Source organism: Didymella exigua, assembly GCF_010094145.1.
Source record: "Didymella exigua CBS 183.55 unplaced genomic scaffold M421scaffold_7, whole genome shotgun sequence".
NCBI classification, from domain to species: domain Eukaryota; kingdom Fungi; phylum Ascomycota; class Dothideomycetes; order Pleosporales; family Didymellaceae; genus Didymella; species Didymella exigua.
Window position 1 is genome coordinate 862755 of NW_022984781.1, and position 27199 is coordinate 889953.

A 27199-nucleotide genomic window follows, 5' to 3' on the forward strand; every position below is an offset into this window, starting at 1 on the left:
GTTGCTGTGAAGATCGCTCCACAGGCTAGATGCTCACATCACTAACAATGGCAGCGAGGGAGCTCGTCACCGCACGACTAATCTCTTTAGGGGCACAAGCTGCAACTTAGCAGCTCTTCAAATTCATGGGCCATCACTTTCGCACACCGAGACGCTTGTAAGAATATCAGCTTGGGCCTTAGTTATACTCTTCCGCAATTGAAGCCAACAAGCAAAAAACATTGGTATGTCCATCTCTGCTCCGAGTACTGAGCGCTCTGTCGTATGTTCCTAGTCATTGATCGAGCGAGCCGCCCGCAAAGACCCAGCATGAACGGTTCAGCTACCTATCGTCATGTTTTGTTAATCATGCGTTCTCTTTTTCTAGCCTCAAGTCACTATCAACGAAAAGGATAGTCGAAAGCAAAATTCACTCAAATGGCCTAGGCTGTCTCCAGCCACGATTTCGAGGTAGCCCACAACTTCTTTGAGCTTGCGATGACTGCAAAGACAACCCGTGAAACGGATATTCTGCGAGACAGGGCACCGCTATCTTTGTACCGTGACTTCAACATGTTCACGTCATCGAATGGCTAACGTAGTTTACAAGCGAGTCGGCCACCTCACCAACCTTGCGCACTTCTCTCATCTCAACGTACAATGGCTCCATGCAAAGCCTCTCAAACTACTTCAAATGAAGCAGATGTCCAGCTTGCCGTCTTATCTCTTGATGCCAGCCAAATTCAAAGTAACTGACGCGCTGCTACTATCTTCAACGTCCCAAGAACAACGCTAGGCGACCGACGCGCTGGGAAGCCTGCCTGACGCGATTGCCAGCCCAACTCAAGAAGCTCTTTCAGCAAGAGGAGGAGGTGATTTTCAGAAATACACTCAACTTGGATACACGTGGATTCGCGCCTACGTACGCTGCTGTACGTGATATGGCTGATAAATTGCTGGCTCTGCGCAGCGCTGGTCAGGTTGGCGTCCACTGGCCGCGCAACTTTGTTAAGCGTACAGACAGTCTCACAACGCGTTTCAATCGAGCATATGATAGGCAGAGAGCTCTATGTGAGGATCCTGTGTTAATCAGAAGCTAGTTTAAGCTTGTAGAGGAGACAAAGGCAAAGTACAGCATCTGTGATGATGACGTCTACAACTTTGACAAGGCCGGCTTTATGATAGGCAAGATCACAACTTAGCTTGTTGTGACAGGGTCAGAGAGGAGAGGTCAGCCAAAGACAGTCCAGCCTGGCGACCGTGAATGGGTGACAGCAGTTGCTGCCATTAACGCTGCTGGCTGGTCAATTTCACCGTTCCTTATCTTTGCTGGCTAGTATCATCTATCTGCTTGGTACAAGGAAGCAGAGATCCCACACAACTAGATAATTGCAGTTAGTGACAATGGCTGGACAGATAATGAGCTAGGAGTAGAGTGGCTAAAGCACTTCAACGCTCACACAAAGACTTGCGTTGTTGGTGCGTGTTATCTGCTCATCCTTGATAGCAATAAGAGTCACCACTCTCTTGAGTTTCAAGAGCTCTGCAAGGAGAACAATATCTATACGGTCTGCATGCCGCCTCACTCATCCCACCTGCTGCAGCTACTTAATGTTGGCTACTTCTTGCTGTTGAAGTGCGCGTACAGCCATGAGGTTAAGAGCCTAATTCGCCACTACATCAACCACATTACCAAACTTGGGTTCCTGCTAGCCTTTAAGACAGCGTTTAATTGATTGTTTACCTTAACTAATATCTGCTTAGCCTTTCAAGGTGCAGGCCTTGTGCCTCTCCAACTAGATGTTGTACTGTCAAAGCTTGACGTGCAGCTGCGTACACCTACTCCAGTTGCTCTACCAGAGGCTCTCTGGGAGGTGCGTACGCCGAGCAACATACGTGAGCTTGAGGCTCAATTAACGTTGATAAGTGAGCGCGTGCAACAGCATAAGAGCTCATCACCAGGTTCAATTATTAAGGCAATTCACCAGCTTAAGAAGGGCGCTAAGGTGATGATGCTCTCAGCTGAGCTGATGCGTGATTAGATTACTAGTCTTGAGAGAGCTAACAAGGCAGCATGTGCGTGTAGACAGCCTAAGAAAAAGCGCATACAGAAGCAGGGAGTATCAACAAAGGGAGCTGGAGAGGATCTACTTGCTTAATGTGAGGCTGACGAGCAGATTGCTCGTAAGCAGCATTAAGGAGGAAAGCTATTGGGCCGCAGCCGCCAGGCTCTGGCGCGCTGCACAAAGTGTAGAGAGACTGGGCACAACTCACGTACGTGCAAAAAAGAGAGTTAGGTGCAAACTAATCTGCTCTATTAATTTATATGTATTATAATATTGTGTTGTTGAGATATACACTCGTAGAGATGCGCAAGGTTGGTTGGGTGGCCGACTCGCTTGTATGGCCGACTCGCTTGTATGGCCGACTCGCTTGTAAACTACGTTAACGAAAGTTCTGTTTCGACATGTCATGTAAAGAGCGTGGGATTGACTGCACGGTATAGCCTGCTTGAAAAATCTGGCGCAACAAAATGATGAGCTCGTCCAGGTTGGCAGCGAACGTTTGTTTAGTGTACACATGCACAGTGTAGGCACGGAGGCAAAATATGCTGATGAGCTTGTGAAGAAAGCCCGAGTAGTGATGGAGAAAGCTGTACCATTATCTAAACCCTGCATTCGTTCATATCTGTGAGACTAAGTAAAACACAAAAGAAGCACTGGAGAAAGAATGAATAGGTTCACAATGGATGAAACCATCTCATGTACAGTCCACGGGTAGAGGTATTCAAGAACACGCTATGCAAGCAAACACCAAAAGGTCTCCAAACCGACTCTACAAACTCGCTCTCTCGCCGCCAAGGCTCTTCCCTGTCACAGCACCAAAGTACTTATTCAGGGCATCCGCCGTCCCGCTACCCTCCTCGAGCTTGACAACAGCACTGACATACCCATCGGGCCTGACAACGACAACACCGCCCTTCTCCTCATCAAGCCCCACCTTTGCGTGTGCCGCCGCCTTCGCATCCGGAACCCGCAAATCCCACACATCGTCCGCGTAGACGTGGTCAGCGTAGCGTGCAAGGATCCTAGGTAGCTGCTCGTCGATGTGGATCTTTGCGCGAGGAGCGTTGATGATGATGGCGAGCGAGAGAAAAGAAGTATGGGGGTTGTGCTTCTCGTGGTAGCGGTCGGTGGCGTCGATGTCTTTGTAGAGAAAGTTGGAGAAGAACGATGTCGGAGCGGACATGTGGGATGCGAGGTCCTTGAGCGCGGTGGCTGTTTGGCCGAGAGCGCCACCGAAGATGTAGACGCGGTACGAGCCGTTCAGAGGGATCTCTTGCTCGAGGTGTACCACATTGGCGTCGACAACACGGGTGACGGTTGCGGGGATCATGATGCGGCCGGTTCGCAGCTTGGTGCCCTTCTCGTATTGGAGGAGAAGGGGGTGCTGCGCGGGGTGTTCGGAGCTCCAATTGATGGAGTTGGGATTGTATGCTACACCGAAACCAGATGTGAACTCGCAGCTTGCCTTGAATGTCTTGATGAACTCGTTCTCCTCAGCCTCTGTGGAAGCCGCGGATGCGCCTGCGACTTCACCAGCAGAGGGTATACGCGTGGAAAAGAGCTTTGCATAGCGTGCGTCGAAGTCAAGAAGGGTTTCAGCGATCATTTGGCGTTCCGACTCGTAGGTAGAGAGGCTGGAACGAGGCGCCCAACCAGACTCCACGTGATGAATCTTCCAGGCCAGATTGACAGCATCTAGGAACGCTGTGTTCATGCCCTGGCCGGCCTTGGGCGAGTGTGTGTGGCAAGCATCTCCACCCATGAAGATACGCTCGTCAAGTGTATACTTCTCAGCGATACCCTGCCCGATAGGGTAGACAGAAAACCACTCGATGCGATCCCATGTGATCTCGTATGGCTTCAGAATCGCCTTTGCCTTCTCTTGTACCTCCTCTGCTGTGGCCTGCTTGCGGGGGTCCCAGTCTTTATCTGTCGAACTGGCAACTTGGATGTAGAGACGGACCATGTTGTCCTCGCGGGGAATGATCATAATAGATCCTGCGTCTGAGTGAATTGTGCACTTCATCTACAAACTGTTAGTCGCTTACAGTAGAGACTAGATCCGAAAATTGACATACTTTGATGTCAGGGAAGTTCGTCCTGACAACACCATCCATGACACCCCAAACGTGCGCAATTGGGTCCTTGTACCTGATCTTGACACCAAGCTGATCCCTAACGAAACTCCTTGCGCCCTCTCCGCTGAAGAGATACTTCGCTCGTACAGTCTCCGAATGTGTGCCATCGACATGGGCAAGGTTGACCTCTACTGGGTGTGTGGCGTCCTTCCCATCATTCTTGAATCCAGTAATTGTCCATGGGCGCTGGACCGTATTTCCGTTCTTCTCGATATCCTCAATGAATACCCTCTCGATTAGACCCTGGTGCAGCAGCGTTGTGAATGGGTAGCGTGCATCAATAAACTTCGGGCAGCTAGCCCATGTGCCGGTCTGGACAATGCCACCCTTCGAGCTCGGATCCCAGAAAGCAACTTCGTATACCTTCGCAGGCTCGTGAGCCATGATCTGACGCTTCAGACCCATGTTGCGGAGAAGATCCAGCGATCGGGGCTGGATACCGTCTGCACGGCCGGTCGCTGTGGGCTCGGGTCGGTTGTCGATGTGCTTGATCTTGTAACCCCATCTTGAGAGACATGTGGAGAGGCAGAGACCAACTGGTCCAGCACCGATTATGACGACGTCGTAGTTTTCGACGGCCATTGTGTTCGACGGTGTATGAAGATAATAATTAAAGGGTAGTGTACGAGGCAATCAACAAAGAAGCTCTCGTGGGTATCAATTGATGTAGTAGTACACAATGCTGATCGGCATCGAAACAGCGGCATCGACAGCTTTAAGAAACGTCCAGTGAGGACGCCGCTAGTGTCAGACAGCATCATGGCAAGAAACACGGGACTGAAATCTGGCCGGCAACAAAATCGGTTGTAGGGAATCGCGGAGCTGGACCTGGGTGGATGCGCCCATCATGTTGCGGGGAGTGCGGGCGGAATTGCTGCACGGCACTTTGCTGCGAAGACGGTAGCTGCGCTGGCACGCTTCGAGTTTAGGTGCAGCCAGATCAGGCATGGCCGGTCACCTGCATCGCTAAGTCAGCCAAGGCTTCTGCTTCAGGGCCAGCCGGTCCTCATGCCGCGCGGACTTCGCTCGCTCCTCGCGCCTTGTCGAAACCGCACATTTCGACGCCTGCAACTCCCGCAAACACTTTCTATGGAGCTGAGAATGCTCAGAACGATTCGATCGAGATGGTCTCGTACGAAGGTCATATCACAGCGTCCAGAAGGATTCGACAATGATGCCATCTACAGAGGCCGACTGATCAGCTTCGTGGAACTGGAGCGCAATCGTCCTGTGACTCGAAACAAGATCGGTGGGCTCAAGGGGATCTTCCGGGGATCGTTGACAGCTCCTATGTACAGGTCCTCTCAGTATCACTTATATGTATGTTGACGAAAGGCTGCGCGTCAAGATAACGTCGTCATGGACGCCTGATAAGGGTGTGAGGCTGAGCGCTGCAGCAAGCCCACCATGATCAGCAACGAAGTTGGCCACAAGAAACAAAAGAGCTGGCTCTAACACTAACCTCGTCACATACTTGTAGTCGGTCGTGGACTTGTACAATCCCAAAGAATCTGCGGCTAGTTGCCCACCACGTTTTTGGGCTTTGAAGGTGCAGTCAACCGTACAGCCACCCACAAACATGCACCACCAGCCTGCCAAGCAAAAAGACAACCCACGCGCGCAGGCAACGTTAATACATGCATCACGCCAAGTTGCATCAGTTATCAACCCCAGAAGGGCAAAAAATGGTCACTACGAGGGTCGAACTCGCGACCTTGGCGTATCAATGGCTTAGTCTATTAGCACCACGCTCTAACCAACTGAGCTAAGCGACCTTAATTCATGAAAGCCTCAAAGAATAAAATTGAATTATTGTACTTCCAAAATGAGAAGCAAGTCGTGGCAGCTGCAGAGATCTGCTGACCGGACCCCTCAGCAGCTCTGACTCTAACATACCTTAGATCCGAGCTTCGGTAGCCCTCTCGAGCCTTCGGCGAATAGGCAGTCAGCAAGTCCCACCACAACATCCCGTTGCCGCCCCCCTCGATCAGTCCTTACTGACAACGCGTCCTTCCACCATGTACGTAAGCTATTTTCTCGAATTTTCAATAATTCAGACGCCCTCAACCAGAAGGCTCACTCCGGAGGACTGCTCGTTTATACCCTCGTGAAATCCAGGAGGCATAGGGGCAACTCCTAGCTGCTAACATGCAGATCTTCCCAACTCGATCTGGCCACTAAATATCACAGTACCGTTAGGGAAATTGCAGCTGATATGGACGCTTGTCTGTGGGTCATCTGGATCATCGTTGTTGCGCGACATCGTGTTGCTCCATCGGCAAAACAGCGCTTGCTGGTTTGTCACGACCTGATCACCAAACGTAGACCGGCACTGTGACAGAGACAAAAAAAGTTGAATATATCTTAATCTCTTTGGATTCTCTTCTAATAAACTCTCCTGGCTGGAGGTACAACCACCACTAGACATGCAATCGACTCCTGTTCCAAAGCAAGTAGCGAGCTCATCAGTGCACGTTCCAGAAGATCGAGCTCACATAGAACTCAAGAGCCAAATTCTGAATACACTGCGTAATATGAAGGCGTTGAGCGGGAATGTGTGATTTAAGCACTTCAAGGACACCTTGAGGAGCCAAAGGCAAGAGAGCCAGCCTTGACGGACTTCGCTCAACAGCATGACTCTTTCATTCTCTCTAAAGGCTCTACTACGTCTGCTCGGCCCAATTATTTCCAGACCCAGAATACTCCTACTTGGACTGTAGTTGCCGCTCTGAACCAAGCTTGGGATCTTGCTCTAACATAAGCTGGTGGGAACGCTTCACACGATGTATCGCATCAGACCGACTCCGAGAAAGTAGCCACGAACGAGTAAACCAAGATTATCTGAGGAAATTCGTCGCCAATTAGCTGTCCTACTTTACCGAAGCGTTCCATCCAATTAGCAAATAGTCGGCCGCTCCTAGATCTTCGCCTCCCTTCGAGTGATGCAAGCACTATGGAAAATGGGGCTATAGATCATCTGAATAGCATTGAAGCGCCCGACAATTGCAGGTTTCCACCTTCAGCACGCGGCTGCATCACTCTCATTTATGAGATCGAATCTATGAAACGCATTAAGGAAATATTGACGACGGCCTCCCCTGGACTTTCGTCTCAGGCCACAGCAGTAGTCAGCAGTCTACCAGGTCTTAAGCACCGTCTTCACACGGCCCACTTACACGAGCTTCTCAAATAGAGAGCTCTGAACACTTGCTGGCAAGAGCAGAAGATTGGCTGACATTATCAAGGCTCTATGAGTTTTACGAAAAGACTGTGCCCGAGCATGACAGCGGCGAGGAGATGATTGAGTTGCTTATAACTCTGGGATACAACCTTGGAAGACAATATTGGGTGACTGCATCTCCCGCCTTGCAGGAGCATTCGAACTCACATCTCGCATGTCGCATCCCTCTCTATCAATCTCTGTCGTCGATAATGAATAATGACACAGCTTTCATGAAGGACGGTAAGATCTGATCAAAACAACAGCCTGACAACACTACCACAGAACCCGCCAAAAAGATCAACCCAGGATATCCAAGTAAAACCCCCAAGAAGACTATTGTGGACGAACCAGAATTTAGCTCAGACAAGCCACTCACAAACTCGCGACACCAACGACACTCTTGAGACAGCTTCGAAACGCTTCGCACAAATCTGCCCTTAACAGTATCTCGGGGCGGGTGGTTTCTATCTTTTCCCTTCTGAAAACATCGATATATAAGTCATCATGCAAGCTACTCACCACCCGAGCATTTGCTGACTCTTTTGGAATACAGAATCTCATCATGGGACGCCGAGGCCCTCACTACCAGTTCAAAGGCCTTCCAGGAGGTCTTCGGTCAGGTGGCGAGCTCAGCAGATTGTCTGACGCACATTGTTTACGCCTGCACAGCTGGTAGAGAACCAAGCAAGGCCGACTTAGAGTCTCTCTTCAGCAATGACTTTAATGGCAGCTGACTCGTACGAGCTTGTTCGTGGCATCTCGCATCGGAGAGGTCTTTATACTCAACGTCATATTCTGGATGCAATATTGGCGAGTGACACTGGGCGTGGGTAGTCACAAGGCTAGAACTTATGTCTGAACGCCCTTCACGCAAACAAATCCACTCTACCATACTACTTCAATGCGTTGCGTTGTAAGTTATAATGTTGACAGACCCACTTCTACTTTAACTGAGGAAACAACGCACTTTTGTGTTTACTCTCCTGCCCATACACACAACTCCCGCTAACGCGTCAATGTCTGGTGCGCATCAATGAATCAAAATATGTCAAGCGCATCACTGCTGATATCGGCGTAGGCATCCTCACGACGATCGACTGTCTGCATCGAGATGGCTTTCAAGTAAGAATCCCTGCACTTGAATATGAGCGCAAGATTACCCGAGACTTGTAAACATACTAAAATCATCTGCCGTAGCTATCCTGAGACGAAGCTTTACTTAAAGCTGCTGCGAAGGTCTTCCCAGAGATTTCAAGTACAGTGGCATGTGCTGCAGACTGCTTGATCAATATTATTTCTGACTGCGAGGCTCTCTTAGAATCAGTCGATGAAATGAAGGCTGATAACTTTGAATTTGCGCGCGGCGTCGCAGACATTCGTCGAAATCGTGCATATGTCTCTGTCCCGACGGCCATCTCAATAGAACTTGACGGTTCTGAGTTTGTGTAAGTAGTACTACATGTTGTGGACTTGTCCGCTTTGATGCTCATACTCATTCCTTCTGTCGTGGTAGACTCGAAAGTCATGGATGGAAGACCTTGCGATGATGTCACTGTCAACCTGAAATGGGTAGCTACGAACAGACGTAAGCACTATCATTGCAGCCTCATGTCCCCAAGTAAGCATCTGTGTCTCAAACACCGCTTGTGAAACTAGCACGCCATCACAGATTTGGCTTTGTCCATGTCTAATCACGACTTTTCAACACTCCGCCATAGACAGCTTCCTGCGGCCATCGAGTTGCAGCACACCATGCCCGCCCAACGAACGTGCAGCAGAGAATTTCAATCGAACACAACTGATCCTCACAAGTACGGTAGGCACTCATCGTCATAGTAGTCGTCTCCCGCGCTGAGACTGGCTTCTGGAGACGCCGGCCAATTCCGGTTACCAACCCCGGTTTCTTTCACCATACAAAAGTCCAGCGCAAGTCGTTGGCATACTTTTAAGTCTGTCTTGACCCAAGCGACAGACTGGCCATGCCTTTGGCCGGTGTTGCTGACACACTGAGCTGCATGACTGCATGCGCAGGTTCATGGCACAATGCGTGTGATGAACAATCGTGTTGGCTCCTGCACCAAGGTGCTCTATCAGCGACCTCCTACAGGTCGAGCCTCGAAGGAGCGATGCAATGTACCGAAGATGTCACTATTTGTTGATCCCAAAGGTTCGAACGCAGGGCTTTTGGAGATACCAAAGATGACAATTCTATCAAGACGATGGGGATATTCGGAAGATGACCGCCGGTATGCCTCACGTTTGAGGTGGGAGAACGGCCGCACCCGTGTTAGTTTCTAGCAGCATCTATCGTATGTGCAATCAGCCTGTGTCTTGCTTGTCTTATATGCCCATATTGGATAGAGAATAAGCTCTCCTATGTCTCTTGTTTCTTCCCGCCTACAGGTATGGAGTTTGTCGAATCGGCGAAGTGTTCCTAGAACAAGGTGACCTCGTTAAAAGCACCACCTCAGATGGGTGAATAGATCGATCTACGCTAAATGTGCAATTGTACATCCAAGCTCTACACATGCTCCCTTGCTCTAACACCTTTCAGCACCATCGTCTAGCACTGAAGTGAGAACTTCGTCTTCCTCTCTGAAGTCATAGCACCCCAAGCCGTCTCATCCGCAGCCTTTCCATTATCACCAACAGAAGCAGGCTTCCAGGGCTCGTCGAAAGCCTCAAAGTAGAAAGCGTTGAAGCCCCAGTCAAGCAGTGAGCAAAATCCGTGCTGGTAGAAGTGCTTAGCGTTGTCCAGGCCGCCCTTGGCCTCGTCGTAGTCGGTGCCCTCGACGGTCGGCCAGCCGGTCTCGCCGTTCCAGATCTCGGGCTTCTTGTCGGCGCCACCGGCGACCTTTTCGATGTGGGTTACTGCTTGGTACATGTCGTCGAGGTAGGTGTGGGTCTAAGACGCATCAGTATAGTGCAGCACTTGCGAATGGTAGGGAACTCACAGCATTGTCACGGCTGGCGCCCTGCCAGAAGGCGAACGCGTTGACCATGATGATGTCGGCGGTGCCAATGATAGCATCACCAGTTCCATCGGCGAACTTGTTCCACGAGTCGGCGGTGCCGACCTTGATGCCCTTAGGCAGCTTGCCCTTGACGGTGCTGATCTTCTCCTTCAGCTCGGGGCCAGTGAAGTTGCCGCGGTATAGGGTCTCAGAGCCGACGGTGACGGCGTAGATGGAGTCGGTGTAGGAGCTGGCAACATCGGTAATGGCCTTGAGATCCTTCTCGAAGGACTCCTCGACATCGGGCCTGGTTGATTTAGATTGACGACTACCGGTCTGAGGGGACTACTTACCAGATACCGAGAACAACCTTGAAGCCCTTGCTCTTGGCAGCGGGCATAATGTTCTTTGCACTGTCGCAGTCGGAAGCAGAGTATCCGCGGACAATCGTGGCACCGGAGCCGCTCTTGATGGCATCGAAATCGGCTTCATAGTCGGACTGGGTCTTGCAGCTTCCAGATGGCTGTTTGGTACCGAGGGCAAAGCCCATGGTACCCTTGGCGGCAGCGACAATGGCAGGGCTGGCCGCAAGGGCGGTAGCAGCGACGGCGGAGAAACGCATGGTGTTGTGAGGCTTGGAAACGCGAGGAAGACAGGGGTCGATCTGGGGAGGCGGAGAGAGTGTGGGGCGGTAGTAATAGACCGTGTAAAGAACGACTTGATTAAGAATAAGACACAAATGAGCGACTGTACAGCGACTGTACGGGTGTATAGATGGAGCAAGAAGAGTTGAGTGTTCCCGGCGAAGCTTGATTCAAGGGGAAGGCGCTAGCAACGGTTAATAGCAACAGGCCACACTCTCAGCACCTCATGCGCAACAATGTCCAATTCAGGAACACCAATCAATTCAACAAGAAACATGCAGGTCTGCGGAGTTAGCAGCACTGTCTAGTTTGAGCATGTTACCAGGCAGAAGATCATGCAGATGCTGACTACTATTCTTTTATTTCACAACTAACAAATGCTAACTCCTGTCTTTGCCTTTGATCTCGAAACTTTGCTTGGCCTTCGAAAGACGAAATGGATGCGCTTCTGTGTTCAGCACAAACTCGTCCAGGCTGATGAGATCAGTATCTGCAAAGCACAAGTAGAAGTACTTGAGCGTCTCCGCCATCCAGAAGCTCTCCATATAGTCTTCTTTCTCACCTCCACCTGGTGCGTTGACATCCATAATCGCTGCGTTTGCATACACCGTGTCCGTGGCCCCTGCCACGGCCTGAAACATGTCCCACGCTGTGTCGCGCCACGATGGATCGCCGGTGATGCGCCAGAGGATGAAGATCGACTCGATAGCCTCAGGACGGAGGATGTATCGCGGGTCCTTCGCAGTAGTGAAGCCTTTGGGGAGGTCTATCTTGTGTTGTGGACGGTCCGCAGCTGCTTCGGCAAAGGCAGCCTCGTCCCAAGCGCAGCCTCGTCTGTGATTCTCGACAGGACACAAAGCCATGTTGTAGCGCTCCGGCATGATGCCAGTGGGAAAGGACTTGTATGCGTAAGCGCAGCCACGAGCCAGCTTGGATCCCACATCTAGATACTCGTCGCTGTTGAAGAGACGCCCAGCTAGGGCATAAAGCCCGCCAATGAAACATGATAGATGCTCACTCTCAGGGTCAAGGCGTGGACCACCCTGCAAGACATCGCAGTTGCCTGAGATGAGGATATCCTCCCTTCCCGGAATCATGGGCCTGAAAAAAAGGTTGTTCATGGCTGTATCCATGAAGAAGCGAGACATGGCCTCGTACTTCTTCGAGCTGGGGTCTGCCGAGCCAAGTAGTGCATGTGCTTTGGGTAAATACTCATACAGAGAATCTGCGTTGCCGCCAATAGTGAACTGATAGCCGAATGTCACGTCCTTCTCGCTCATTGATACCATCATCGGCCACATACCTGGCAGACGGGTCGCATTCTGGTTCTCGTGGAATAGGTCCATGACCTGCGATACCGCCGCATAGTACTTGTTGTTGCCCGTGAGCTGACTCAGCCTACTGAACTCGAGCGTGATAGTGCCTGGACTGGCACTGACGACCTGACTCTCCACTCTCAGGCCAGTCCCCTCCTTCGCGGTCTCGAAATCGATGAAATCCACAGGCATGCCGTTCTGTGTGTTGAAGCCCGCGTACAGCAAATCCCCGACCTCGACAGCCTTCTGTAGGAGCACAGGATGCCCACTCAGATCATACGCGGCAATGAACCCGCCAAGGTAGCGAATGCATGTCTCAAATGTGTTCACAGTAGCCGAGGTGCTCTTGCCAAAGTCGATCGCGGCAACAGCCTCCACAGCTTCGTAGAACTCCTCTCTCATGCCCAACATCCACAGCGTGTCCAGACTGTCCACCAGCGTAGCCGCCCAGCCCGAGAACTGGTCCACGTACTTTCCGCTTATAGGCTTCAAGGCATCCTTCATCCATGCCATGGCTCTGTAGCTTGCCCAGCTCTTTTGGAAGACACGCTTCACTTTCAGGCGCCTTTGCTCTTGCACAGCAGCGACATCTGCGCGATCGGGTTTGAAGCGGTGCTGAATACGTGGCCTGTGGGCGACAGGCGGGGGCAGAAGCGGTGTCTGAGGTAGGGAGTAAGTGAACTTGACGGAGCTCCAATCGAAGCTGCTGTTCGATGCGGTGATGTCAGGGATGTGGGCCGGGTCGTTCATATGCTGCGCGAGCGCGTGCGTTCCGGTTCGAGATGACGGGCCGTAACTGAAGTGCGGGAGGTATGACGGCGCATTGTCTCGTGGTAGGAAAAAGTATATCCCTAGGATAAGGATGGCGCATAAAGCAATGTGTCGTGTGCGAAGTCGAGCCATTGCATTCGACGAGCTCGGGTGAGGTGGTACAAGAAGCGGGTAGCTGCACCATTCATAGCTCCAAAAGGGAGCATTGAACGCTGAGCAGTACGAACCCAGGTTCGGTCGAGGATGATCATGTTGAGAAGCCGAGAGCGAACAACTGTCCGAAGATGGTAGGTGCTGCTAGTCTAGCGGGAATGCCGTAGGGTGAAACGAGGTCCCATATCAACTATTAGTCATCACCTAGCTAATCGTCATCTCGAATGCATGCACTGGCACAGAACTAGCAGCAATAGGTACAGATTATTCATAGATATGATTACTTTGATGTACCATGAACTAAGGGAGGGTATCCGATGCAGGTGTCATAACGATCTTTCCACCAAATGCGATGCAACTGTAAATGCTAGAACGCTCAATCAAACCAAACATGCGGCGATTCTACTTCGTCGACTTCTTGCTCTTTGTGCTGTTGGCCCTCCCGCGGCCTGTAGCAAAACTCTCTCTTGTGTGGACACGGTCGATCTCATATGGGTTATCGTAGTACTCCTCAACAGGGTTGACCGACTTCCTGCTCCTTGTCGAGCGTCCTGTCGAGACCTTCTTAAGAGGGTTCTCGGTCTCCTTCTCGGTCTTCATCTCAGCGAAATGAGGAGCGCTGTCATCGTACACATCGTGTTCTGCCTCATCTTCGACAGCGAGTGTGGCGGCGCGGGATGTATCGGCGGAGTCGCCTCCAGCAGCGGCTTCTTGTTGCGCACGAGCTTCCGCTTGGCCACGCATTTTCTCCATGAAGGCCTCAGACTGCGCGGCGTACTTGCACTTCTTTCGGATGCTGGCTCCATACTTGTAGAAGAGGAAGGGCAGCGGAATGCAGGCGAGGGCGAGAAATCCGGGGACAGAGGACGCCCAGTGGATACCGAGACTGTCATACATCTGCTTTGTGAAGAGAGGGAAGGCGGCACCAAAGACGGATCGGATGATACCGTTACCAGCCAGGACAGAAGCCGCAAAGATGGTGTAAGAGTCGATGAGGTAGTTCATGATGGACAGGAAAATGAGGACCATGCCGAAGCCAAAGGGAATGGCGGCGCATACACTAGCAGCCCATGGGAGGCTGGGCGAGTTGGTCCAGGCGAACCAGAAGAGACCGAGAGGAAGGACAATACCACCGATGATGCACATGGGCAGGCGTGCCTCAGGTGTGGTGTAGCCCTTGCCGGACTCGTTGACCTTCTTCATGTACTGCTTGTTGTCGACGAGAATGACGTAGGCGATGGCAGACACAACGCCAATGGCAACTGCGACGAAAGGAAGGCCGCTAATGCCCTCGTTCCAGCCACGGCCCTGACGGTAGACAATAGGAAAAGCACCGAACAGCATGTAGAGGATACCGTAGATGATGGCATGGTAGAGCGACAGTAGCAGGACGATCGGTTCGCAGAATAGGAGGATCCAGGGACGCTTGAGACCAGTCGAGAACGCTTCGCCAAGGGAAATCTTGCCTTGATCAATATCAGTGCGGGACCTGTAGACCTTTCCAGTAATCTTGGAGAGCCTCTCGGCGCGCTTGCGGAGCAGAACAGGAGGGTATGTTTCGGGGACGAGGCAGGCGGTAACAACAAGGAGGACTCCAGACCAGATAGCCATAAGGCCGTTGACCCAGCGCCAACCCTCATTCATACCTAAGAAGCCTCCAATGATAGGACCGAGCACAGGACCCATGAATGGCGCAGCAGAGAAAATGCTCATTGCCAGGCCACGCTCGTTGGCGTTGAAAAGATCAGCGATGACCCCTCCAGCATTGGTGAGAGGACTGGATCCGAAAGCGGCGGCGAAAAATCGGAGGATCAGAACGGACCAAATGTTTCCAGCACCGGCAACGGCAGCATTGAAGGCCATGAAGCAGAGGTAACTACCGGCGAAAACAATCTGTCGTCCATACATTTCGGAGAAGGGAGCCCATAGGAGCGGTCCAAGAGCGAAACCCAATACGAAGAGCGATAATCCGAGCGTGACGATCTCCTGACTAACGCTAAACTCGATCATGATGTGCTGGATACCTCCAGAAAACGCCGACGAGCAGAAAGAAACAACGAGAACGGAGTTGGCGACAGCGATGGTCATAAGCCACTTCTTCGTCTTTGTAAACGTCATGGGGTTGCGGGGGTCGTTTGGTAGCCATTCGACGGCGAAAGGGTCCTCTTCTGTGCCAGAGCCTTCGTACTCCCAGTTCTTAACATCTTCGGTGACGACACCCTGATCAAGGATCATCGTCCAATGTGGAATGCCTTGTCTTCCCGACTCGACGTCCATTGTGGACTTTTGCGGCTCTATGGCCGTCTTCTCGGGCATATTGGTTGTTTTGTTCGTGATCGATGACCGTATATATTGTGTTTCGCGTGTGATATAGCGTGAGAACAAAGGATGTGAATGTAGTAGTGGGTAGTGAGGTGAGGGAGGTCGACGGAATCACGACGATCCAAGCGGGGCATGCCACATATAAACTCCCACCACAAAAACCTACACCTGCCTTAGACACGCGTGGGTCCCCTATTCCCAGCAATTCAAGAGGTCTGGCGGCGTCGCGATGACACCATAGATTGATGAGCCTGTCCAAAAGTTTTCAAGATGTTCGGCCGAGGGAACAGGCTAGACCGCATCTCGCGCCCCTTCCGCATCTTCAGTGTTCAAAACAAAGGGAGACGAGCCAATGACAGCGCCGCAGGTACGCAAACAGCCACTGAGAAAACTGGATCTCAAACAAGCATTGCTCAGGCGTTTGGCGCCAACCGACTCTAGGTTGCGGATCGGGGCTGTGCGTCATATGGCTTTTCTGTTGGCGCAGCCACGGACGACGTGACGGGTACGGAGATGCCGAGGCAGCGGAACTCGACGATTGCTGAGGGTGTCGAGCGTTTCAAAGCGCTAACGGAGGATCGGATTCTACGAGGGGTAAGTCCGGTGGTATTGGTCGGGATCCTTGGCTGACACGATAAGGGGCATCCTCGTACGGACGCGCAATGCTAACTCCAACACACCAAGAGCTGTGTGGAGTTTCGATGGACATGCAGAAAGCGTGGCAGAGCTGGGAAGTGATTTTGGAGGCGATAGGAAGTACCGACTCCGGTCATGCGGGCTGGTACCATTAGGTATTGGCCGTGCTTACAGGACAACAACAATGAAATTCGATGACTGCACACATCGTTCAAACACTGCCAGATTCGCAGTAACTACAATTTGCACACCGTAGTTTCAAAGCTTATCAATCATCCGTCGGAGCGTCAAGGCAGAAGCCTTCAAGCTTTAGCAAGGTGGCTCAGAATAAGGTCCGGCTATCAGGTCACGAGTGAACGGGGCTCCCGAGCGGGTGGAGCCTCATACGATTCACGAGTGTTCTGGAAGACACGTCGAGCCGTGTCATCAAATTGCCAATCCTAGCACAAATTATCTGCCAAGGCCGAACACTGTTGTGTTTATGATTGCAAGAGATTGTGTACGATATTTGGCAAGCTTTACTGCTTTGTTCCACTCTCATATCGAGTCACTGTCTTACTACAACTTTTGATATCGTCACCCGTGGGTGGTGCAGAGTTGCCCAGACGCCGTGCCAAATGCTAAATTCTGAAACACCCAGATGCGCCGTAGATCAGTTTACAACATAATTTCGTCCATAGACATCTCAGACCTCGTTGCTGGGGTAATGGACCTTTTCAGTAGCAACGAACTCCTCCTTGATCGCCCTCATGCTGACGAAACGAGACAGCAGGGTAGCGCTGCCAGCCTTGTCGTTGGTGCCACTAGCCCTTGAACCACCGAAGGGCTGCTGGCCAACAACGGCTCCAGTGCACTTACAGTTGAGGTAGAAGTTACCGGCCGCGTTCCTTAGCTTATTCTCGGCGAAGTTGAGGTCTTTCCTCTCCTTGGCGAAGACGGCACCAGTCAGAGCGTACTCGGAGGTCTCGTCAATCTGCTTGATGATCTTTTCAAAGGCACCAGGAGCGGCGTCGTCGTAGACGTAGGTGACGAGAACAGGGCCGAAAAGCTCGCGGGACAGGAGAGGGTGGTTAGGATTGGTAGTCTTGTAGATGGTGGGGTGAATGTAGTAACCCTTGCTGCTGTCGTACGTGCCACCAACGAGGAGCTCAAGTTCGCTGTCGTTCTTGGCCTCGTCGATAACACCAGAAAGCTTCTTGAAGCTGGCCTCGTGGATGACTGGGCCGATGAAGTTGTCGAACTGAGAGGGCTCGCCAATCTTAAGAGCCTCTGTCTCCGCGACCAAGACCTTCTGGAACTCGGGCCATTGGGACTCAGGGACATACAAGCGTGAGCAAGCACTGCACTTCTGGCCCTGGTACTCGAACGCACCCCGGACAGTCTGGATGGCGGCGTTCTTCACATCGACGTTGGGGTGTACCAAGTGGAAGTTCTTGCCTCCTGTCTCACCAACAATACGAGGGTAGCTTTGGTACTTGCCGTCAGCAACGCCGTTAGCGATTGTGCCGTACAGCTGGCGGAAGACCACCGTGCTACCAGTGTAGTGGAGGGCGGCGAAGTGCCTGTGAGAGAGGACCTCCCTTGTGACCTCGACGGCATCACCAGGTACCCACTGGACCACATTTGGGGGAAGACCGGCTTCAATCAGGATCTGGTACAAGAGCCAGTTCGAGGCGATGGCCGAGGGAGATGGCTTCCAAACAACGACATTGCCCATCAGAGCTGGTGCTGCTGGGAGGTTACCGCCAATCGCGGTGAAGTTGAAGGGCGATACGGCGTACACAAATCCCTCAAGAGGTCGGTACTCCACGCGATTCCAGACACCGGGCGAGTTATGCACGGGTTGGTGGCCGTATGTGTCCTCAGCGTACTTGACATTGAACCTGAGGAAATCGCAAAGCTCAGCAGCCGAGTCTATCTCAGCCTGCCATGCATTCTTGCCCTGACCGACCATAGTCGCAGCCATGATTTCATATCGGTACTTTCCAGATACCAAGTCGGCCGCCTTGAGGAAGACCGAAGCGCGGTCAGCGAAGGGAAGAGCCTCCCAGTCAGCCTTTGCCGCGAGTGCTGAGTCAATGGCCTTCTTGACGTCTGCGGCGCTGGCGTTCGAATATCTGGCGACTACATCGGCGTGGGAGGAGGGATCGTGTTGTGTAAGAACGGAGGAGTTGTTGATCTAGACTGCGTTAGTACCAAGATTCGAGTAGCTGCGCATTTAAAGAACTTACGTGCTCGCCACCTATTGCGAGGGGAACTGTGACAGCTCCCTTCTTCTTCAACGCTGCGATGGCGTCCTGGAGCTTCTGCCTGTCGACTGAGCCCTTGGTGTAGTGTTGCTGAGGCCAATAGTAAGCACTCAATGCATATAAATGTTTACCAAGACCGATACTTACGTTGGGCTCGTTGTTGATGGTAGGGATCTTGAAGTTAGCAATTGTTCCAGCATGCCGTCTCGATGCGACTTGCGCGCCAGCATACGCAGCGGGAAGCGCATTGAAGGTCCTGGAGACTGGACGAATGGACTGGAGACCTCTTGAAGAACTCATCTTGATATCTACTGAGAAAGCTGCAACTGCAATGTGGGCAGCTGAATTATTTGTATCTAAAGCTGTCAAGCTGCGTAACGATGGTTGCAGTAGCTCTACCGCATCTAACCGCTGTGGGGCGGAAAGCGGAGAAGAGGCTTGGGGCGGATGAGCCCTGGCACGATCCGAAGAAAAGAGCAGAATACGGCCGATGTCGCAAGAATGGCACGTGGTCAGAGTCGGATGATCAATTGCGACTACGTTTCTGATCTGAGTATTAGCGGAAAGTTCTCCACGAAGCGCAAAAGCCGTGTACAGAACGGAGTTGTAGTGCGGTTTGCATCGTCGAAATTTAAGTGACCTCGAAGCATGCATTGGTATCGTCGTGATATATACCTATGAGATCCTGACCCAGCAAATGCGTAATGGTCCATCAAAGCCAAACGCCGTTTCGTCATACTCGACTTTTTCGTCAAAAATGCTTTACTCTTCCATAGCCTCAACAGCCTCAGGTTCATCACCCCACAGACCGTCCAGCTTGAACTCAGCAGCCCATTGCGTGACAATCTCCTTCTGGTCTCCAACAAGTCCAGCAGACTTGGAGGCAGGCGCAGTCTTGGTCGATGCCGCTGGTTCAGCAGGCTTGTACTTCGAAGGATCGGTCCAACCCTGGATGCGTCCGTCTCTCCAGTCGTTGATGACGGTCGCTGCCGCGCTGTGTAAGTTGGGAACACCGCCCTTACCAAGTCTCCCTCTCTTGCGTGCAACTTGAATCAGGAAGTCTGTTGTCAACTCCTTGCCAGACCCATTGAGGGCAGGTAGGTCGTAGACTTCCATGAGCTTTCCGAAAAGCTCCTCTGATCCTGATAGCCTCTTCAGCAGAAGTGTGACAGCGGGCACAGGGTCGGTGATTTCCCTAGGTGGTACGGCGTTCAACAAGATGCGTCGAGCCTGCTGCTGCACCTTGTTCTCCTTTGTGCCCTCTGCGTCGTTGGGGAACACAATACCAGGCGAGTCGAGCAACTTGAGCTTGTTGTCGAGCTTGACTTCTCTCAGACTTGTAGTGACACCAGCCTCTGCACCAGTTGGACAAGCACCAACTCGTCCACCCATTCTCTGAGCCAGAGCGTTGATGACTGACGATTTACCAACATTGGGATACCCAATGATTCCAACCTTGATGGAGCGTTTCAGCTGCCGAGACTCGGCAAATGTCTTGAGAGCCTTGAAGAGCGCCTCAGATGTGCCTTTCATTGTAAGATCCTTGTGCTCGAAGGTCTTTGCGTTCGGCGCAGGCTTCGAAGCGCGCAGCGGAAGTGTGGGGAATGATCGGCGCAAGTTGACGAGCCACTGGCGGAGGACTGGAGGTGGTACCAGATCGATCTTGTTCAGGATGAAGATCAGACGCTTACTTCCACCGTCGGCCGACATGACAAGCTGCTCCACCTCCTTCGACCGTGTTCCTATCGGGTCTCGTGCATCGAGTACGTAAAGAACAACGTCTGCGGAGTCGACAACCTGCTTGTAGATCTTGTCGAACTGCTTCCTCGACGCATCCTTACGGACACCCGAAGCACCCCCCTCGTCAGACTCGTCTGTGTCCATGTCTTCGTCGTTGCTGTTCTTCGAATCGAACTCGGCGGCGCGGGCCTTGGCCGATGCCAGTAGGGCAGCCATAGGATTCGTGTCCACCTGCATGGAGTCGTCCTCGTCGCTGTCCTCGGCCAGAAGCTCGTCTCCCTCAGCGTCGAACTGCTCGAATTCTTCGTCATCGTCCGCCATAACGTCCGCAGAAGCTCCGCCGTTGGCCTTCTGCTGCTTGGCGAGCTCGCGGCGGCGAACGACTTCCTCCTCTTTCTGCCTGCGCTGCTCTTCGACCTCTGCGAGAATCTTGTCCTTGTATGGGAACAGATTCGGGATTCCAGGATCCTTCTTTGCCTTCGAGCGCCATTCTGGGTTCTGGAATCACGTCAAAGCCGTACATGAGCATGTGCGCAGCCAAAGTACCTTCTTCGCGAGCTTCTTCGCCTTCTTCTGCTTTTGCGCGGACGCTTTCTCGATCTTGTGTCGCAGGCGCACGGGCTGGCGCTTCGATTTTGGCTCTTGGATTCACGTCAGATATGGTTTCGAAAGGTTTCAGATAGGATAGACGCACTTCCGACCTTCATCGTGTGTGGCTGATTGTTGTGGTGGTCTGCCAGCTTTGCGTCTCGAACTTTTCTTCCAGGTCTCTCGCACTAGCATTATTCTGCCGCTATACCGCCTTCGGCTGTGGGCCGGTCCCGCGAACGCAAACGCCCCTCAGACTCTTGCTTGCAAAGGCTGTTCTTCGTCAGCACATCAGAAATACCGGCTAGCCATATCGTAATTCACATCTCACACCTCGGGAAAGCATTCGATGCGATCCACATCTCGACTCCGACTTCCAAGCACCCCCACAATCAGCCTCTTCATTCACACTAGTCGGTAGCAAATCTGATTGGTTGAAATCTCGACGTGTTCGCGCGGGATGCCGATTTTGGGCTAGCTTGTTGCCCGTCTCTGTCAGTCACGTATATCAAGATCGTATATGCCGATTCACTTTCTACTATCAGGCACTCTCAAAACTCGCACCCACCCTCTCACTATGACTGTCACCGAGGCCAACTTCTCTGCACCTGCGCAGAGCATTGAGTGCCATGGGTTGGTGAGTGATAGATGTGACTACCCAAAGTGTCACCATGCTGACCCATCTAGCTATTTGACATGGAGTATGGGATTCGCCCGGATCCTCCCTTAAAGACTCATTCTGACTTGGCCAGTGGCACCATCATCGATTCAACACCAGCCATCGTCAAGCATTGGCACAAGTACGTCCCAGTCTATCAACATCCGCAAACATTGGCTGATAATTGTAGGATTGGCAAAGAGATCGGTGTCGACCCAGAAGTGATTCTTGAGACCTCACACGGCAGACGTTCAATAGATGTTCTCCAAATATACGAGCCAAAACTCGCCAATTGGGAGTGTGAGCACTTGCCAGACTCCACTTGGGCAACGACTGATCAGAATGCCAGACATCAGCCACGCTGAAGGTCAGATCCCAGTCCAGTTTGGCTCAGATGCTGTGGAGGTCTCCGGCTCTCGCGCCATGCTGGATCGACTCGAAGAGCAGTCTGTCCCATGGGCCATCGTCACCTCAGGCACGCGACCGCTGGTTACCGGATGGCTAGATGTCATGAAGCTGGCGCATCCTAAGAACATTGTCACTGCCGAAGACGTGCCGAACGGTAAACCAGACCCAGCGTGCTACAAGATGGGCGAGAAAAAACTACTGCTCCAACAGCAGAAGCCATCTATCGTTGTGTTCGAAGACGCTCCAGCTGGTGTTCGGTCAGGAAAGGCGGCTGGATTCACTGTCGTCGCGCTTTACACTACGCATTCTTTGGAGCAACTTGTCGAAGCTGGTGCTGACTACATCGTCAAAGACATGCGCAGTGTGACTTTGAAGCTGTGGGATCAGAACACTGGGTCAGGACAGCTCGAGATCATTAACGCACTATTGTAGGCGCAATTAGGTGTGAAAATAAACGACTTACCAGCATTAGTCTTACGTGTCAGCCGTGTGAGCACCTGCTAATAACTGCGCTTCTCTAGTCCCAATGTCGGCACCCTTGCATACCTATCGGCTATTCTTCTCCATTCAAACGTCGAGACAAGCGGCCTTTGACGGCGTCGCCGAGTCGGTCTACCGAGCGTGCGGCATTGCATCAATGCCTAGACCACCATAACCTTCAGGCTTCTTCAGCTCAGCTCGACATCGCCAACTTTTTGGTCGACAACCTCGAACTTTCTCGCCGAGTGGGATCGTACGTCACATGACATTAGAAGATGTCTTGCCCTCGGAAGGGAAGGACCCTCTCTTCTAGAAGCGTTACAGACACTGCATGCAAAGACGTCAGTATTCAGTGTTTCTCGGGAGCCCTCTCTGTTGGTGGGGCACGGTCGCTGTGGTGCGACCCTGGGCTCCTTGGTATGTGGTGCGGCCAGGCAGACAACAACAAGTGAAATACGAACGTTCAGGTTCACAGCTGACAGAGTGACGTGAAGAGGAGCTCCCTTACTGCCGCGTTATTAACAGCTATGGGCAATTATCCCGGCGCAAGTACGCATCAAACTCCGCGACTGAGTTCAGATCAACATTACGCCCAGTTTGGCGAACTTTGTAGGACGAACCGGGGCGTATTTGAGTTCTTTGTGTTGCACCGCGGCCAAGGCGACTCAGTGCTGCAAGGTACAATCAGGAACAGCTGGGCTTTTTTCGAGAAGCGAACACAAGGCGCACGATGTCTCCTTGAACACGCAGAATTACGAAGGCCGTGGAGCAACCACCGTCACACGGGTGCTAATCAGGTACCTGAAGCAGTCGCTGGCAGGGGTGCCCTCGGCGACTCGTGCGATGGCAGAAGACGCCAGCAACTGACGGCGAGTGTGTTGCTCGCTTGACACCGCACAGAACCTGCGATGGGGAAGAGCGGAGCCTGCGCGGACTTGGTAGCGGCGCTTCGCCAGTGTGTGATGGGATCATGATCAGAAGGAAAAGGGGCGGCCGAGTTGGCGCCCGCTTCTCAGGCAGCCTTACCCTCCTCGCTTCTGCGGAAGAGAGCCACAGACCCTTAATGCCGCATCTGAGAACTGGCTCTGCGGAGATGGTCGTTGGGATCGCCAGATTCCGCCGCGTTGCAAAGGTCCCTCGAACTGGAGGCCTGGGCGACAGGCCTCGTGCGTGAGCACTGTCTCCGGCATGACGATGCCCGTTGCCGTCAGGCGCATCGAGGGGGCATCCTTCCACACGTTCCTACGTTAGGGGCGAGCCAAGCTTCCGCGAGTAGTGGGCCGCCGTACGCCGCTCCAATGAGGCTCTCGCGCAGCGACCGCCTGTGCCAGCTCGCGAGGCGTTACGAACGTTGGACTGGCAGCGAGTGCTAGGCCGGCGGCCCTCAAAGCGGGAGAGTGACAGCTCGAACATGTGTGTCAAGGCGCTATCGAGGGCGAGTGTGCTCTGAGGACGACCAGTGTCACAACCATGCAGGTTATTTTTGTGCCGGGGATGCAGGCTGGTGGCTTAGCGGATGGGGAGCGGCCGCCCTGCTGTAACTGGACCTCATCGGTCTCCCTCCCCGGTCTCCCTCCCACATCTCGTCGTGCCTCGCGCTTCAGGGACTGCGCTTTCTACACTCACGCCTCGCCCACCCACACTCGTTTTTGGTTTGCGCGCCCGTGTACCGCATCTGTCGCTCGCTTCTGCACAGCTCCGCAAGACAATCACAGCATCGATAACGACGATATAATATCTCCGTGCCGCACATTCATCTCCTCTCGGTGCAACCCGCGGCCCCGTGCTCAACGACTTACCGCCCGACCCTGGGACGCCTATTGATACCTGTCGACAACACCTGTTCCCGGCGACTGCGCGACCGCACCGTGCATTGCAAAGTATTTGAGCGGCCGTGACCGTCTAAACTCTTTCCACCCGCACAACGCTTCGCCGTGTTGCGGCGCGCGCCAAGGATGGACCCTCACAACCCGAACATGCAGCACCCGTACACAGCGACCGGCGACGAGCTGCCACCTCCAGACAGCGCTGCGGCAGGGCCGAAGCCTGCTGGCGGCGACGTCAAGCCGCGCCTCACCAAAGATCAACACGACATTCTCGAGCAGCACTTCCAGCAGCAGCACAAGCCCACGACCGGCGTAAAGAAGGCGTTCGCCGACCGTCTAGGGGTACCCCTTGACAAGATCAATGTCAGTCTGCGAGCGTCCTTTGGAGCTCACTCTGCTAACGTAATACAGAACTGGTTCCAGAACCGCCGCGCAAAGGTCAAGCAGGACCGCAAGAAGGCCCTCAACCAATACAACATGCAGATTGGCATGAGCGTGTACGGCCACCAGCAGGTATCGGTCATGTCCGGACAGCACTTCGCTCCTCCGCACCATCTAGAGATGTACCAGCAACATCAGCAACACCAACCGGTCCCACAGCCTCAGCCTCACATCCCCATGCCCCAAGAGTACGGCCCCGTGACTGCTGACATCAGCCCTGCCAGCCTGCCTGTGCAGAGCATGGACGGACCGTCAGCCCTAGACTTGGGTCCCCAGACCTCACTGCAGCAACCATTCGACATGCACCAGTACAATCTGCGGACGATCTCGGAGGCCGACCGCACCACCTCTTACCCGCCACAGATGATGATGCACTCGGCACTCATGGCTGCGACTGCCGGTCCCAGCTACATGCAGCAGAGCATGCCCAGCGACAACCAGGAACAAGGCTTCCCTTACAGCAATGGCTTAACCAGTCAGTACGCCAACGGTGTTGCTTTCTCCATGCCCCAGACTCTACCGAACGGACCTGCACTACCACAAGACACCTTCAACGGGTATGCCGACTTCAGCAATCTTGATTACACTGCTCTAGCTGCAGCACAGACTGATCCGCCTGGCCAAGCGGAAGCTCAGAACAGCACAGGTACATGCTCGACAGGACAATCACCATACTCAGGCAACCAGTCAGTAACCCCTCAATCATCGAACGGTCCAACACCCCCTGTCGCTTCCGTTGCATCCATCACGTCCATGTACTCTGGCTGGAAAGGCGACCCAGCCTCAGACGCTCAGCTGGAGCAAGGCCATGACAATGACGACTTCGCAGCAACATTCAACTTTGACCAACACACACCTTCAGACAACGCTATGCCTTTCTGGGGTTCGAACGGTAGCGTTCCTTCATTCCCACAGAACAACTTCTACCAGCAGGTCAACAACTCGTCTCAGGCTATCCTTTCTTCTCCAGAACACGACTTGACACGAAAGCATAGCGCGGCTGCATCTGATTTGGAGATGCCTCCGATGTTTGGCGAAGATGGCTTCAGGCGTAGAAATTCTTCGACTAGCAACCTTGCCAGTAACATGGATGCAGTTCATATCCGTAACGGAACACCGGACGATTTCAAACAGCTTGCTCAAACATCCAGCATCGCTGTGAGGCGACAAAAGCGCCCCGTCAACTTGAGCTCGAGCGCCATGAGAAGCGCTTCATACACCCCAGGTATGCCATCTCCAGCAGGGAACCCCGACCACACTCTTAGGAGAATTCGGTCGACAGGTATCCCTAACGCCGGAGGCCGTGTTCAGAAGTCAAGGCCAGGCTCAGCCCAGCCATCGCCCATGGTATCCAGCTTTTCCGAAGCTGCTGCATCTCCAAAGTTTGCAAGGACATTCTCAAGTTCTAGCGCAACAACATTGGGCAACAACGGGAGCTTGGCACCACCTACGCCTCTCACACCTCAAGAGATGGGATTCTACTGGCAGCCTCAGGGCACCATGAGACCTCATGCTCTGCCAGAGCACAGCAGTCCGGCAAGTTTAAATACGAATTGGTCCGCTGAGCCCTTCGCTACAAGTCTCAACATCAAGGGCTCACCACCTGCAACACCACTGGATCTGCAGCGTCTGAACCAGGCCCGTCTTGCCAACGAAAGTCTCTACCGTGATACTCCACCGCAATCAGCGCCTCCCACACAGCAAAGCTTTCCCCATACTGGCTTCATGCAGCCTCCTCGAATGAGATCTGCTTTCCACTCATCCACGGACCTCACGCTGCAGCAGCCAAAGCCCTCACATTTCCGGCGCCCATCGTTGCCTGATACTGCTCAGAACCCAACAGACGAAGTCAGTCACCCTGACTACTCGTACGGAGGCAACTTTGGTTATAACGAAATATCTTTGCAAGGGATCTCGCACAATGTTCCATTTGCCCCTCCCGTGTCTTCGATGCCCGACTTCCTGGTTCACCAGTACACACCCTCGCAAGGCACAACCGACATGCACGGCAACGCGATCCGTCGTATGGATGTGCCGAAGAGTTACGTCTTTGCGAACCAAAGCGCTAGCGACTTCAAGTCGTAGACTGTCGTAGACTGTCATATGCGCATGAGCGGGTCATCTTGCTCGGAGTTTGCTTTTGGAAATCCTCGTTTCAATGTTCTCAATACCCGTTTCATGATATTCTACGGGAGACGATGCTGGCTTTGGCAGCAGATATGCCTTCGCGTCGTATACTCCTTCTCTCTGCATTGTTTTCATTCAATACCACTACTTGGTCAGTCACACACTTTGGTGTTCACTGGCAAGGACCACCGCCATTAATACTAATTTTGGCCGCTATATCAATTTCTTCCCTACACACGGCGCAGGCGTTGCATCATAAGGTGTAGCAACATGGGATGGATGCATGGTCTCGGCCGAATTACGAATTTCTCAAAGTACATTGTTATGGGCTGGAACTGTCTCATATTCTTCCATAATGGTCTCTGGAGCAGGCATGAGTCTCCTGCCCTTCATTTCTTAGTGGCATCGCCAGCTTCACTGGCTAAGGGAGGTTGGGGGTATGTAGAAGAAGCAGTGTCACGCATCTTTCGTTCCATCGCA

At 52.8% G+C, this 27199-nt stretch overlaps 9 protein-coding genes and 1 non-coding gene across 10 annotated transcripts; 3 read left to right on the plus strand and 7 right to left on the minus strand.

Moving 5' to 3' along the window:
- Nucleotides 1-2624: 2624 nt before the first annotated feature.
- M421DRAFT_418451 (uncharacterized protein) lies at nt 2625-5149 on the minus strand. Its single transcript, XM_033591790.1, has 2 exons — nt 4124-5149; nt 2625-4071 (listed from the first exon to the last, which is right to left on the minus strand). The coding sequence occupies exons 1-2, from the start codon at nt 4763-4765 to the stop codon at nt 2815-2817; spliced, it is 1899 nt and encodes a 632-aa protein (XP_033451214.1). The 5' UTR covers nt 4766-5149; the 3' UTR covers nt 2625-2814.
- Nucleotides 5150-5869: 720 nt separating this feature from the next.
- M421DRAFT_t37 lies at nt 5870-5958 on the minus strand. The gene has a single exon. It is a non-coding gene; the product is annotated as a tRNA-Ile (tRNA).
- Nucleotides 5959-8257: 2299 nt separating this feature from the next.
- M421DRAFT_90743 (uncharacterized protein) lies at nt 8258-9704 on the plus strand (the record flags this gene model as incomplete). The annotated part of the gene is made up of 6 exons (XM_033597884.1): nt 8258-8319; nt 8485-8528; nt 8620-8851; nt 8997-9024; nt 9076-9222; nt 9438-9704. The coding sequence occupies 6 exons, from the start codon at nt 8258-8260 to the stop codon at nt 9702-9704; spliced, it is 780 nt and encodes a 259-aa protein (XP_033451215.1).
- Nucleotides 9586-11042, minus strand: M421DRAFT_418454 (glycoside hydrolase family 17 protein). Its single transcript, XM_033591791.1, has 3 exons — nt 10714-11042; nt 10361-10667; nt 9586-10311 (listed from the first exon to the last, which is right to left on the minus strand). Exons 1-3 carry the CDS (start codon nt 10980-10982, stop codon nt 9970-9972), a joined length of 918 nt encoding a protein of 305 aa, XP_033451216.1. The 5' UTR covers nt 10983-11042; the 3' UTR covers nt 9586-9969.
- A 304-nt stretch (nt 11043-11346) lies between these two features.
- M421DRAFT_418455 (glycoside hydrolase family 47 protein) lies at nt 11347-13377 on the minus strand. Its single transcript, XM_033591792.1, has one exon. It carries the CDS (start codon nt 13221-13223, stop codon nt 11385-11387), a length of 1839 nt encoding a protein of 612 aa, XP_033451217.1. The 5' UTR covers nt 13224-13377; the 3' UTR covers nt 11347-11384.
- A 269-nt stretch (nt 13378-13646) lies between these two features.
- M421DRAFT_90746 (MFS general substrate transporter) lies at nt 13647-15560 on the minus strand (the record flags this gene model as incomplete). Its single annotated transcript, XM_033597885.1, has 1 exon — nt 13647-15560. One exon carries the CDS (start codon nt 15558-15560, stop codon nt 13647-13649), a length of 1914 nt encoding a protein of 637 aa, XP_033451218.1.
- A 1327-nt stretch (nt 15561-16887) lies between these two features.
- M421DRAFT_3237 (delta 1-pyrroline-5-carboxylate dehydrogenase) lies at nt 16888-18751 on the minus strand (the record flags this gene model as incomplete). The annotated part of the gene is made up of 3 exons (XM_033589319.1): nt 16888-18381; nt 18434-18541; nt 18599-18751. 3 exons carry the CDS (start codon nt 18749-18751, stop codon nt 16888-16890), a joined length of 1755 nt encoding a protein of 584 aa, XP_033451219.1.
- Nucleotides 18752-18967: 216 nt separating this feature from the next.
- Nucleotides 18968-20972, minus strand: M421DRAFT_418457 (uncharacterized protein). The gene is made up of 3 exons (XM_033591793.1): nt 20886-20972; nt 20738-20832; nt 18968-20689 (listed from the first exon to the last, which is right to left on the minus strand). The coding sequence occupies exons 1-3, from the start codon at nt 20896-20898 to the stop codon at nt 19214-19216; spliced, it is 1584 nt and encodes a 527-aa protein (XP_033451220.1). The 5' UTR covers nt 20899-20972; the 3' UTR covers nt 18968-19213.
- Nucleotides 20973-21080: 108 nt separating this feature from the next.
- On the plus strand, nt 21081-22312 carry M421DRAFT_418459 (glycerol-3-phosphate phosphatase 1). Its single transcript, XM_033591794.1, has 5 exons — nt 21081-21416; nt 21467-21480; nt 21532-21579; nt 21628-21737; nt 21787-22312. Exons 1-5 carry the CDS (start codon nt 21357-21359, stop codon nt 22275-22277), a joined length of 723 nt encoding a protein of 240 aa, XP_033451221.1. The 5' UTR covers nt 21081-21356; the 3' UTR covers nt 22278-22312.
- Nucleotides 22313-24301: 1989 nt separating this feature from the next.
- M421DRAFT_57951 (uncharacterized protein) lies at nt 24302-26677 on the plus strand (the record flags this gene model as incomplete). Its single annotated transcript, XM_033595551.1, has 2 exons — nt 24302-24493; nt 24563-26677. The coding sequence occupies 2 exons, from the start codon at nt 24302-24304 to the stop codon at nt 26675-26677; spliced, it is 2307 nt and encodes a 768-aa protein (XP_033451222.1).
- Nucleotides 26678-27199: the final 522 nt, after the last annotated feature.